Genomic DNA, 14105 nt, shown 5'->3' on the forward strand with positions numbered 1-14105 from the left:
GACTGTCTTTCTCCTGTGACAGTGTCTTTGTCCTGTGCTTTCTGTGATCCTGTACTATTGTAGGGGTCCCAAAACAGATGAGCACTGTGGTTAGGGGTGCTCCGAGAGAACAAAGGTTGAAAACCCCCTGTGGTAGGGTACGGCAAAGCTTGCAATTCCAGTTGTTTTTCTCTTCTCATACTGTATATTTTGTGCAGATTATTGGATATAGAGGTTTGTGACATCTTAGAACTGGTGGATTTTCCATGCACAAAAAGGCCACAAATATGATGCAAAGAGAAACAGACCACAAACATTTTGTGGTCCAAACAAGGGGAAAATTACCTACTGAGACGTGACAGAATTGAATACATTTCATTACAAAATGAGAAAAATATATAGTGTGCGACCCCCGAAAAGGAATCAAATTGTACAATTAAATCATTCTAAATGCTACAACTGGCTCCACCTCAGTACGCCTTCCCCTGTCACCATCTCAGTCTGGTGTGCACAGTCTAATGTCTTCTATCCCCAAGAGTGCTTAGGAGACATAAACCACAAAAAAGGCCTCGCCCTAACATTGGTTAGGCACATATCAGCTCTAAGAGTCGTGGGGAGCATCTCTCAAGCACACTGTTCCTCACTCTCTTGCATCCAACATCCGGACCCGCGTGACTACGGCAGAGCGTCGCTGCGTCATATCCCTCTCAGGGCATTTTGCGTCTATCACTTCATCAAGATAAGTGTGCATCAAGTGTCAGGAAAGGCGTCTCTTTAGATAGTTCCTGACAGCGAATAGAAGCCTCTTATAGCTCATTAGAAAATAGTATGCGGAGATGAGAATGGTAGATACTATTTTTTAACAAGATATAAGAGGTTTCTAGTGGCCTTGATGAACTATATAAAGAGACGACTTTCCCACCTCTGAATGTATCTCTCCTGATAAAGGGATAGACATGAAATGCGCTGAGAGGCATATGATGTAGTGATGTTCTGCCATAGGCATGAGGGTCCAGTCGGACAATTGGTGCGAGAGAACAAGTAACAGCATCCTTGACAGTTACCATCCACTGCTCTTAGAGCTGACATGCACCTGCCAAATGTACCTTTCTGAGTGCAAATGTTATATTTTAACTAAATATGTTTTTTGAATAAATCTCTTGATCGATAGAGAGGCCCTTTTTGTAGTTTAAATCTTCTAAGCGCCTTTTTGGACAAAAGAAATTTAATTACAATAAGTACATCAGACAACTGTTCCCTGACTCCTCCTAATTACACCCCCCAAATCACTAAGTGCACTAAAGAGATGTGGGGTCTCAAAGAGAGAAACGTAAGTAGCGCTTTTCTATGTTTCATGCCAGTGCACATTGTGATCATGAATATTTGCACCGCCAAGGTATCAATATCGAAAGATGTACCGTTTATACGGTCATATGAAGAACTCTCTAGCAAGTCCGTTAAAGGTATTGCAACCTAGCACAGATCCATCGCTTTCTCTGCAGCACCACTCCCCAATACCCCATGCTCACCACTCGAAGTCCGCCTCTGTGCACACGCATGGCTCTGATGACATCGCTCCTGCATACTTCCCCTGCATACATTTCCTTTCTGATCGCCGTTTTTTGTATGTCCTTTTGGCCCCCATAATACATGCTTGTCCCTGAAATACAAAAAGTTACATTAAAGTGGCCCTCTGGGATGTTTGAAATTTGACCTTATTTTAAAATCAATCTCTGAATGTATTTTATTCTCTTGGGAAAAAATATTTTTGTCGAATGCTAAAAATATTAAATATGCCAGTCACTGATAATTAGACCCACCAAGCAGCTATGTATCTGTACGATCTCCCTTCTTACCACTTAGACTGTAAGCTCTTGGGGCAGGGACTCCTTTTCCTACTTTTATGTATGAAGCGCTTGTTCCTATTACGTCACATATACAGTAGGGCCCCGCTTCACGGCGGTTCGCTTCTCTGTGATCCGCCAATATGGCGGAACCGAGAAGGGGGCAGCAATGTCTGCACATGCGCAGAAGAGGGGCGCCCGAGTTCGCGCATGCACAGAATGGGGGACTCCAAGTCTGCACATGCGCAGAAGGGTAGGAGGCGCCAAAAATCACTGGTTCCGCTTTTCGGCGGCAACTTGGAACGGAACCCGCCGTATGAGCGGGGCCCTACTCTATTAGGCCGAGTCCATACAGCATTCACCCGCGCGGAGGCGTGCGCCCGTGACATCAAGCGGACGCGTTTTTCGGACATGCTAGACGTGCCGTTGGGGGGCATGTCTAGGGGCGTGACCTACTGTCGTGCCAAGAAATCAGTTTCAACTGATCCTCGCGCGTGCGGTTTATGGACGCGATCAATGCCTTAAGGCAATATGATTGCGTTGCGGGCTGCGGCAGCATGGACAGCCTTACTGTTGTAAAGCGCTAGATACATGGATGGCGCTATATAAATAAAGATATACATACATATATTGTATAGACACTGCCCAATTCAATAGGAGGGTGGGAATTAGGGCCCTGTGTTGACAGAATAATTAAACAATATATCATATACTGTGGCCCTTCTTTGCTTAACACCAATGTTATTGACTTATTCAATAAATCCATATCACCAGAGATAGAACAGTGACAATGGCATTTATACCCACAGCGATCTATCGGATCTGTTTTTAAACTATTACAAGTTAAGTAAAAGGATATACTGTATATTCTGACAGAGTAGGAGAGAGGTCAGATAGTGCCCTCTCTCTATACCTACAGTAGTAACTAGAATAGATAAAACATTTCAAATATATATTTTATATCTAACAATCAACACAGATAAGAATGTTGTTCTTCATTTTTCGTCTTCTCTGATGGATCTTCAATATATAGTTAATTTATAAAACGCTCTCTGTCTGCCCCTGTGTGCCTGTCTTTGCCTCCTTGCCAGCCTGGACACACACTTTCCCCCCTTCTTTCCACTGGCGCCAACTATACAAAAGCAGAGTGTGGGAGGGCTTTATAGGAAGGGGGAAACACCACGAGATCTGGGCAGAGCAGGCAGATTTGGTCTCTTTTTTGGTTTGGGCCCTGCACGCAGATCCGAGTCACAGGCTAATTGTATCCCAATCGCCCCAGGGTGGAGGGTTAGGGCCCCAAAAAGGATGTGAATGTGGAAAGGGTTAACCATTGTATTCTATAAATGTGTGATTCTCTAGCCGCTTCTGTCATTTTCTTATTTATTATCTTCCGGGTCAGGAATCAGGAATATCCAATGATAACACTGCAACCCTCTTTATAATCTTCATTAACAAGTGACATCCATTTGGGAAGCCCAGGGATGCAGAACTACACATTCATCTTCATCACATTGTACATTTGAAGGTATTGTATACTGTGCCCGGTATTCAGAAGAAGAGGCCAGCCGGGTAAGGATTATTTCATTCTTTCACTGGCAGAAAACTGAAGCACTGAACGCCTTCTCAGAGGCTTAAAGCAGCAATCCAGGTGGGTCTCTTAGAGCAAGGGTTCTCAATTCCAGTCCTCAAGACCCCCCCCAACATGTCAGGTTTTTATGATATCCCTTCTTCAGCACAGGCGGCTTAATTGGTCCCTACTTCAGCACAGGTGGCTCAATCAGTGTTTCAGTGGAAGACTGCACTACCTGTGCTGAAGCAGGGATATCCTGAAAATCTGACCTGTGAGGGAATCTTGAGGGCTGGGGTTGAGAACCCCTGTCTTAGAGTGTGACTCCCCTGGTCTTGCTTACAGAAGACCATGAAAGCAATTATAATTCCTATTTTCTGATTTGGCTGCCCTCAACTTCATTCCCTGTGAGCATTGAAAGTAGGGCAAATTCAGAAACACACGCATCTTCTTTTTCACCTGCTTGTAGAGCCATGGCCTTTAAACTTTGAAATAACTTCCAACTTTGTGGATGCCAAGATTAACAAGACAGGCAACAGGGCAGTAACTCAATCCCTAGTGGATAACACGCACATGTACATGTTAAACTTTCCCATTAGGAATCCTCAAAATGTGACACGAAACCGCTTTGTTATTTATAAGACATCGCTACAATCCATCACTGCCAAGGTGTACAATATTCACTCTGATGTGAGCCTCTAGGTGCTGACAACTCGGAATCAAAAGCTGACACATTCTGCTCAGGTTGAACGTGTACATGTCAGGGATTGCTGAAGTGAACATAAGGAGGAAATGGGACACGAGGAAATCCATTCTCAGACGAATTCTGTGCAATCGGTGAGGTCAAAATGTTTTTATAGCTTAGAATCCAAATAGGGAGCAAAACATCTCATTAGCAAAAGGGAATCGGATTAACTCTTTGTGTATGAGAGGGTTCTGAAGCAGAGTGAGGTGGGAACATACAGTATACAATTGTCGGTCCATGTTCCACTTTGTACTCCTCACAGATCTCATACTGTATGTACACAAGAAAAGAAAACATGGTATGATAATACATGATTAGGTCTGTAAGAGATGTGTGCAGAGGTATGCAAGTGGAGACTGGTTTAGGGTGAAATTAATATAAGGCTTTATTGCCTGTTCCTTTAAACACCGCAAACACAAAACATAAAAGAAAAACCTGTTACTCAAGCCCTTTCTAACTGAGTGGCTAGAAAAGCTGGTTACCACCCCCGAACACACACACACACACACACACACACACACACACACACACACACACACACACACACACACACACACACACACACACACACACACACACACACACACACACACACACACACACACACACACACACACACACACACACACACACACACACACACACACACAGTGCAGCATAAATGAGTTCTTCAGAATTAGTTGATACCTTTTTTATTTGGACTAACAATTTATGTCATAGGAGAAGCTTTAGAGAGTTCTCCTCTTTTCCTCAGGTCAAGCAATACTGATAAACAAAGGTTTCTATGACTTAGACAAAGAAGGGAAAATAAAAAAAAGGGGAAAAAAAAGAACACAGATGTAGATGAGGTGGGGTGAGGGAGGGATGTTAGAAGACATTGCAAGGGTGTTAAAACAGATTTAAGGAAGGTGAGAATTAGGGATGGGAAGGCTATACTTCCACAGCAGCACAGAGGGGGAAGAGGATGCTGGGGTGGGGGGGTGAGGGGGAAGGTTTAGGATGGCACAATGGCAGGGAGACAGGGAGGACCATTACAACAAATTATGATAGTGTGTGAGAAACCCCATATCTTCATTAAGTTCACTTGTTTTGGTGTCAAAGAGTCTTATCGTTCGGAGTTCAAATGTTTTCCGTTCTTGGGTGCATTTGAACATTCCATTGAGGATTTTGATTTTTAAATCATTTATGGAATGATCTGGTTGTGAGAAATGATGTCCCACAGCTGAGCAGTATCTTCCTTCTTTGTGGTGGAGTATAGAGTGTCTGTGCATATTCATTCTGCCTTGAAGTTTTTGGCTGGTTTCCCCAATGTAGCATCCTTGGTCACATTTGTTGCACTGAATCATATAAACCACGTTCCTGGATGTGCAGCTATATGATCCTTTAACTTTGAGTGCTCCATGGTTGTGACTGGCTGTGGGATCTTGGCATATATGTTTGCAGCGTTTGTTGTTGCACGGTTTTGTGCCATTATCAGTGTCTTTAAGTTCGTTGTGAAGTTTTCTGTTGACTATTTTCTGTTTGAGGTTTGGTGGTTGGCGGAACGCAAGAATGGGAGGTTTGGTTAAGATTTATTTTAATGTCACATCCTCTTCCAGCATGGGTTGCAGATCTTTGGTTATTTTTTGTACTCCCTCTAGTGTATGGGGTGTATGTGGCCACTAGTGGTATGCGTGTGGTAGGTTCTCTCTGCCTATATTGTAGTAGGTGTTCTCATGGGGCTTTTAGTGCAGATGTAATAGTTCTGGCAATAGTCTTTGCTTTGTATCCCTTCTGGGTTGTGAAATGCCTGTTTCTGTCTTCAGTGTCAGAGCATATGCAGTGGTATCTTATAGCCAGGCTGTGTATGATACCTTGTTTTGGATGGAAGCTGGAGTTGTGGAGGTAACTGCATCTGTCTGTTGGTTTCTTGTATACAGATGTGTGTAATTTGCCATCTTTCAGTGTTACTGTTGTATCCAGAAAGTTTACTAGGTTTGCAGAATAATCCATTTTGAGTGCAATTGATGGATGGAATAAGTTCAGGGACTCGTGGAATTGTTTTAGGTTTCCTTCACCTTCTCTCCATATTATAAACAGGTCATCAATGTATCTGTAGTATTTGTAGGGTTTGTGGGGGCATGTAGTTAGGAATCTTTGTTCAAGATTTGCCATGAAAAGATTGGCATATTGCAGTGCTATCTTGGTACACATTGCAGACCCCATTAGTAGTAGGTGCATGTCCTTGTTGAAGCTGAAGTAGTTGTGTGTGAGGATGTATTCTATCAGTTTGGTAATTACATACAATTACATACATTACACACACACCCACACAACAGTCCAACAAAAAAGTCTCTTATTTGTTTCTGTTGTTGTAGCTGTAGGTTAAGGCCTCTCTGCTCTCCTGGGTCAGCACCCTTGTGTGCTATGGAAATGTCTGTGTCCAGGTGTAGAGGTCGTCCTCTCATATCTTGTTGTCAACACACAGTCCTGTGTGCTTCAAGATTCTCTCCTCATTGCAGTACCTTGTGTGCTGAGGAATATCTCTGCAGTCCTTCTTCTTCTTATGTCAGCCTAAATGTGAGCTAAGGAATCTCTGTCCTGTGTCTCACATGAGGCTTTTTACAGAGCTCTCATTAGTCCAGGTGGAGACTAGTTAATGGAGTGGCTGCAATTAACTATCTATCTACTGGATTCTCAGAGCTCTGAGGCTGCTTTATTTATACAGGATAAGTACCTGTTACAAGGTCCATAAAGGATTTCCACTGCCATTTCACAACCTACAACAAATCTGTTTGCATTTCTTTCTTTCATGTTTGACTTTTGAAGTGAAACTTCTTTGCTGGGACCAAATCCGTTTTCTAGGAGACGGAAGTAGGTTATGGAAGTGACGTCAGTGCTGGCATATGAGGCTGTCGGCCCTCACCAACACTTCTCTCCATGCCAACAGTTGTCTGCAGCAATCAGCAGAAGCGCTAAGTCGTCCATCTCTGAGCATGCTCATAGAGCAGCGGCTCCATCTGCCATCGCATATACATTATACACATATTGACACCGAGAGCCGTCCCCCTCAACGCATGCGCAGAGGCTCTGACCAGAGCCAGTGAGATCCGCAACCCTCCACGCATACGCAGAGGCTCTGACTATAGCTAGCGCATGCGCAGACACGCACTAAATATCTCCATGGCCGCGGACCTCTGCGCATGGCTGTGGGCCTCAGCGTATGTGCACCGCGGGCCTCTGGCATGTGTGACACCAAAGAGAGGACAGACGGGGAGGAGCCGGGAACACCAGGCAGGGAGACAGTGAGAGAGCCGTGGCCTCTGAGATCCCGGTGCTGAAACAGACACAAAGTCACACACACACGATCTCATATACACACAGACACACACACCCAGAGTCACACACAAACAGTCACACACACAAGAAATTCAAAGTTAGTATAAATATATTAGTGCAAAAAGCTAACAGGGTGTGTGTGCCGTGGACGTGAGTTCTAAGTCACACTTCTTTGTGTTTTGTCACTCAAATTGTGTTTCGATTTTTAATTAAAAACACCACCATCACAAATACAATTTGTGTGACAAAAGACAAAGACGTTTCACTTCAAATGCGCATGCTCGGCACACACACTTTTTTTTTTTTTTTTTACTACCAAATAGTACATGAAGCATCTAAATTGCACTGAAAAATGTTGCTGAACTCGGGCAAAGCTAAAGAAAACACTTTACTCTACTATGATTCATGTTTGCATTAATTACTCCTGTCACGTACCTGGCTATGAAGTTGCCAGGGCAAGTAATCCCCCAGAGCGCATCGTCGGTCAAAGATTGATTTATAATCCACTTTCACCAGCTGCCACTCTGACCGGTGACTGAAATGCCCAAAGACCCTACAATAAATAGATATGTTATTTATCAGATCATGATTTAATCAAACAGAACAGCCCATATTTTATTACCAGTGCCATGCCACAGGGCACCTATCTAGCACTGCCAGGCACCTTATTGCCCATTTAAGTTTGGTGTCTTATGGCATGGCACTGTTAAGCAAATATGGACTTAATTGTGTAATCATTCTTTATGAATATGGCAAGTTTGTCATTAATCACTCAGCCCCACCAAATAGCGAAGGGTTCACAAAACTCACATGCAGATGGACAATGAAACAATTCTTATGACATAAGTGTACTGTATCCCTTATTCATCTTCATTGACCTTGAATGAACGCGGCTCTTTTTTTGCTCGGTCTCCCCAAATGTATCAGAGGTAATACAGTAGGAGTGTAATATAAACTGTGAATGCGTTACTGCTCCTTTTTCTCATCTCAGATTACCGGCTGTCATTCGCTAAAGGTTCTCATCTCGAACTGTCATCATTAGGAGACAATAAAACCACGCCTCGAAGATTACAATACTGCAGAACAAATATCTGCAATACCAACTGACACTGAAATAGACCATAAAACGGCTCTATCATTCAAACTTACGTCATAATCAATGTCTCTTCCCCTGGTTCTCCTAAAACGCCATCGACAAACAGTGGGTTTGATGTAAAGGTATACTTGCTCCAGGACCTTCCTTCATCGAAACTTAACCTGTGGCAAAAGGAAATTCAGTAGGGTGGAGTGAGAACCACGATAGCGGTTTGTAAAAAAAAACCTGGTGTCATCATTATCAGAGACCTTCTCCTCACACAGCCCAGCCTGAACTCCTAATCAGTAGCAGTGGCTATAGTGACCATCAGGGCCGCTGATGGGGGAAGCGCAGGGACATCTGTCCTGGGCCCGGCATCAGAGGGGACCCTTCACTGTGGTCCGAACCCCTAAATTATGCCCTGTGAGTAGTCGGAGCGGGAGAGTAAGAGGGGAGAATGGGGTAGGGGGTAGGGGGGAGAGTGGGGGGAGCATTTAAGAGGGGAAAGAGTGAGTGAGGGGGAGTGAGAAAGAGAAGGGAGGGAGCGAGAGAGAGAGAGGGGGAAGAATGAGTGAGGGAGAGAGGGGTGAGAGGGAGAAAGAGGGAGGGGTAAGGGGGGAAATGAGTTAGAGGAAGGGAGAGTCAGGAAAAGAGAAAGACAGACGGGGAGAGAGAGTGAAAGATTAGGGAGAGTGAAAAAGAAGGGAGTGAGAGAGATAGGGGGTGAGCATGAGGGAGAAAGAGGGGGTAGTGTCAGAGAGGGGGAATGTGTAAGAAAGAGGGGAAGGGGAGTATGAGAGAGATGGGGGAAATGTGTGAGAGAAAGAGGGAGGGGTGTGTGTGAAAGAGAAGGGGGAGACGACTAGCAGGGCCGTCGACATTAATACAAGGGGTTAATATATATATATATATATATATATATATATATATATATATATATATATATAGTTGTGATTTCCATAAGGACACTGACGGCACTAAAGAAACATCATTCTGATAATCATATGAGATTCAGCAATGGGAGAGAGCAGGAGCTCTGATTGCAGTCACCGCAAGACACCTGAGAGCAGGCAGCGTTTGGTGTGTTGGAGAGACGGATCTGACTACGCCAAAACTTCGTGGGCTGTGGTGAAAGATTGTGCACCTACAGATATGCTTATTTTATCTACTATCTTGTAAGTAGAATCAGTGCTTTTGATGTGAAACTCCTGAATATACTTACTTCACCATATTGGCTTCTTCTCTTTAATTTTAGATATACTAAACTCCCATCTTCTACAGTTCGACAATTGGACTATTTATTCACACCAGTGTTTATTATTTTAAAAACATGTATTGGTTTGCACTGTTTGTTATATATATATATATATATATATGTATATGTATGTATGTATGTATGTATATATATATATATATATATATATATATATATATACACACACATATATACACGCATACACACACACACGCATACTAGACACACACACACACAGGTTGGTAGCCTTACTTTCCTCAATGCTGAAACTGTGGTGGAAACCTGACAGCAAAATTCCCTGGTATCAGGGATTAATTCTGCGTGGTGGGTGATGCGATGGGAACAATGGTCCCTGGCTCTTACTCTTCTCCAGAGTTGCAGCAAAATGCTTTTTTTCCGGAACTTTATGAAAGGTAAGTCTGGCTACATACGTGCTGTATATATATTATCCAAATAATTCAAGTGTTTGCCCCAGCGTAAAGTCACACAGACAATGAAGTGGAAGACTATCATGAAATCAACCAACTCAACAACGGAAATTGTCACCTCAAGATCATTATGGGAGATTTCACTGCAAGGAGTGGTGCCCATCAAGAGGACACAACATCAGTGGGCAAGTATGATTATGGTAACAGGAATGAACATGGAGACAGATGGTAGAATCTGCAGAATGTGAGAACTCCTACATCATGAATTCATTGTTTAAGAAGAATCCACACAGAAAATGGACATAGAAGGGACCCAATAGTTCCAACAATTAAATACTTGAATGAAAGACTGCACAGTCCTTAACCTTTTTCACACAAGGAGTGATCACTGATTGGTTCGATACAAATTAACATCAATAACCTCAAAGAATAACAGCAGAGAATTTTGCTTGAAATGCATGGGGACACTTTACCAAACAATTATAAAGACCTTATGAAAATTGTATTTGGAAGCGTACAAAGAACTGGAGGAATTACTAACAAAAAACAGGATAAAAAAAAGCTTATGAGAAAAGGAAATTACTGAGGAGATGACAAGAAATAAGGCAATCCCAGGACTCAGGAACAAGAATTGAATATGCAGAGCTGTGCGAGACAATCCGCAAACGTATAGCTGAAGCTGTAAGAAAATGTAACTGTGATGTGGTGAGGAAGACTACTGAAGATAACAAAAGCATAAAGAAGACAAAGTAGCAACATGATTTGGAAGAAGCAAATCATTGCACTCAAACAAGATGATGAATCAACAATAAAAGGCTGTGCATTTATCATAAAGAGAGCCGAGGAACTGCACAAGAACACAGATAACACGGGGCATAATGCAGCAGAGAAAGTGTCAAAAGCAATAAAACCCATGAAGAATAGGAAGGCTCCCGGAGAAGATGGAATTACAACTGAAATCTTGAAAGAAGCTGGAGAAGTGGAGCAAATCCTTGCAAAACGCTTTACATGCTGCTTGAAGAACAGAATTATTCCAGAACAATGGAGCAATGCCATACGTATCCTCATCCATAGGAAAGGAGATAAAGAAGACCACAAGAACTTACAAGATTTCACTCACTAATCAGCTGCAACAGACCCTGGACTTTTCCCAGACTAGAGAATGAGTGGGATTTTGCAGTGCATATAGTACAGCACAATGGACCACATTCATGTTGTACAAGAAATTATTTCCTCAAGTAATGAACATGATCTCCCACTCAGTTTAGGAGTCGTTGATTACAAAAAAGCATTTGATTCCATCTACGCCTCAGGGGTCCTAGATACATTAAGAACACAAAGTGTTGAAGAAGTGTACGTTGCCATTATAAAGATCATTTACAGCAAAGCCATTTACATCGACCATTAGAATACATTAAGATATAAGCAAGATAAGGATCCGTTAACTAGTGTGGCAGGGAGACGCTATTCATACAGTAGCACTTGAAGAATTGTTTAAGACATTGGATTGCGAAGAAAAAGGAATCAAAATCAACGGTGAATACTTGTCACCTATAATTTGCAGATGACATTGTTATTTTTGCCAGAAGTCCAGAAGATCTCCAGCAACAAATTGGAGAACTGACTGAAGCAAGTAAGATGTGGGCCTCCGTATGAATCTCAGCAAGACTAAAGTGATGTTCAACAAATGTGTCAAGTCTGCAAAGATTTAAATAAATAGAATAGAACTAGAAAAAGCCAAAGACTATGTATTCCTTGGCCGGCAAATGACAATGGATGTGAGCCTTTAGAATTAAATCAATAGGAGAATGAAGAAGGTATTGAGTGCATTTTGAAGAAAAAAGACAATATTTTAAGGGAACCTTTCACAGTGCCTCAAGAGGAAAGTTTTCAACCAGTGTATCCTGCCCGTGCTCACGTAGGGATGTGAAACCTGGACCCTAAATGCGAAGACAATTCACACGCTTCAGACAACACAGCTAAGAATGGAGAGATGCATGCTGGGTATTACCCGAAGAGACAGGAACAAGAATGAATGGGGTGAAATCAAAATGGCAGTGGGCCGCAAGAAGAAATGAAAATTGTTGGATAAAGATGCTACTCGACTTGATTCCAAGAGCGATTAAAAGACCAAGACAATGACTAAAAGAATGATAGGAGGATTGAATAATAACATTTGTTGGAGCAATGTGGACAAGTTGGACGCGCTAGCTTCTGCGCTCCTCTTCCTCCTCTGCGTCGTGCTTGCAAAACAAACTTGTTTGTATTGCGAAGCGCCGTTCTCCCTGTAGTGCATGTGCACACGCACTATACACTACTACATTGCTATCCTAGTGTTTTTTTCGCTCACGCCGAATCCTGCATTATGGACCTGGCCTAAGGATTCCACACGCTTCTGTGACGCGGTGCTATTAAGGCTTCCGGGCTTTACCGTATTGTTGCTTCGGTGATGTCATTGGTCACCGTCCACTGCGGTGACAGCGCTGTTCTTTCCCGCGTGAGAATTTAAAATCGCTACACTGGTAGTGTTCCACCTTAGGATCCGTGACGTCAGACGCTGGGGACTCTGATTATCCCACATCACGGTTCCCTCAAGTGAAAGATCTACACTTACTGACGGTGCCTACATCAGGTTTACTGCTGTAATAGGATTCTCTCAAGTGTTCTGCAACGACCAGATGTCCAGAATGACGCCACCGTTATCTCTATCAATCCGGAGTGTGTGCAGATTCGTTGGAGTAACACATCACTGTTACATGATATGCCTTAAAGATCTATGCTTTTATACATGTGGCAGGGGTGTAGTTTTAGCCCGTGCTCTTGGGGGGCCCGATCTCCCCCGTCGGCGACCCAGCCCGCACCTCAATTCCCTGCAGCGGTCAGAAAGCACAGAAGCGCAGGTGGGCGGGGCCTGGGTCAGGGGGCGGGGCCCTGAGATGCAGTAGGAAGGACAGAGGGGAAATCCCTTCCTCTGCAGAGCCTCCGTAGGTGGGCGGGGCCTAGGTCAGGAGGTGGGGCCTCAAGTAGTGCAGCGTGGGGCTGGAGCTGCAGCCTGAGGGACAGGCTGTGAAAGGTAAGAGGGAGGGGAAGGTTTAAATTGCATGGGGTAAAAACAGACATGAAAAGGAAAGGATACAGGTAGGAAGAGACACAAAGAGAAAATGAAGTACAGGAGAGAAATACGTGAGAGCAGAGGGCAAAGAGAGACCAGAGAGAGACCAGAGAAAGACCAAAGAAAGAGAGAGTGACCGAAGAGATAGAGACCCCTGAGAGAGAGAGAGATCCCAGAGAGTGGCAGAGAGAGAGAGAGGCAGAGAGATAGGAGTGTCAGAGGCAGAGAGAGAGAGAGAGAGAGAGAGAAAGAGAGAGAGGGGGGGGGCAGAGAGGCAGAGATAGAGGCAGGGGCAGAGAGAGAGACGCATGGGGCAAAGAGAGAGGCAGGGGCAGAGAGAGAGGGGCAGAGAGAGAGAGTTAGAGGAGCGACATGAGGGGGCCCTGAAATATTTTTTTGCCTGGGGGCCCGCAAGTCTAGCTACGCCACTGACGTGTGATATTCACCTTTGATATTTCACAATAAATATATATTTTTTTAAACTTATTTTTATTAAGATTTTCAAAAATAAATGCGATGGGGGTACAGAAAAAAAAGGGAGGGAGGGGTAAATAAGGCCCAAGTGGAATCTAATTTAGTTAAATAATATTGAACTACTATTTTAAAAAAGATTAATAAATATTTATTAAATATTAATAACACATTAATAACACATTTTAAATGTACGCCATAATCCAAAACCAAAACAATATCTGCATTTTTTTTTTAGAGGCAAAACCAAAAAAACAAGGCCAAGTGAGCATCTCTAGTTCTCATGTTGCTCCGTGGTATACCGTTGATTG

The 14105-nt window shown here is 43.3% G+C and overlaps 1 protein-coding gene across 1 annotated transcript in view; it reads right to left on the reverse strand.

Moving 5' to 3' along the window:
• SORCS1 (sortilin related VPS10 domain containing receptor 1) overlaps positions 1–14105 on the reverse strand; it is a 442630-nt gene that overhangs the window by 61111 nt on the left and 367414 nt on the right. Inside the window, 3 exon segments of the mRNA XM_075611820.1 lie at positions 1509–1639; positions 7889–8006; positions 8603–8710. Coding sequence (XP_075467935.1) covers positions 1509–1639; positions 7889–8006; positions 8603–8710 — 357 coding nt within the window.

This window comes from Ascaphus truei, chromosome 8 (assembly GCF_040206685.1).
Source record: "Ascaphus truei isolate aAscTru1 chromosome 8, aAscTru1.hap1, whole genome shotgun sequence".
Taxonomy (NCBI): Eukaryota; Metazoa; Chordata; class Amphibia; order Anura; family Ascaphidae; genus Ascaphus; species Ascaphus truei.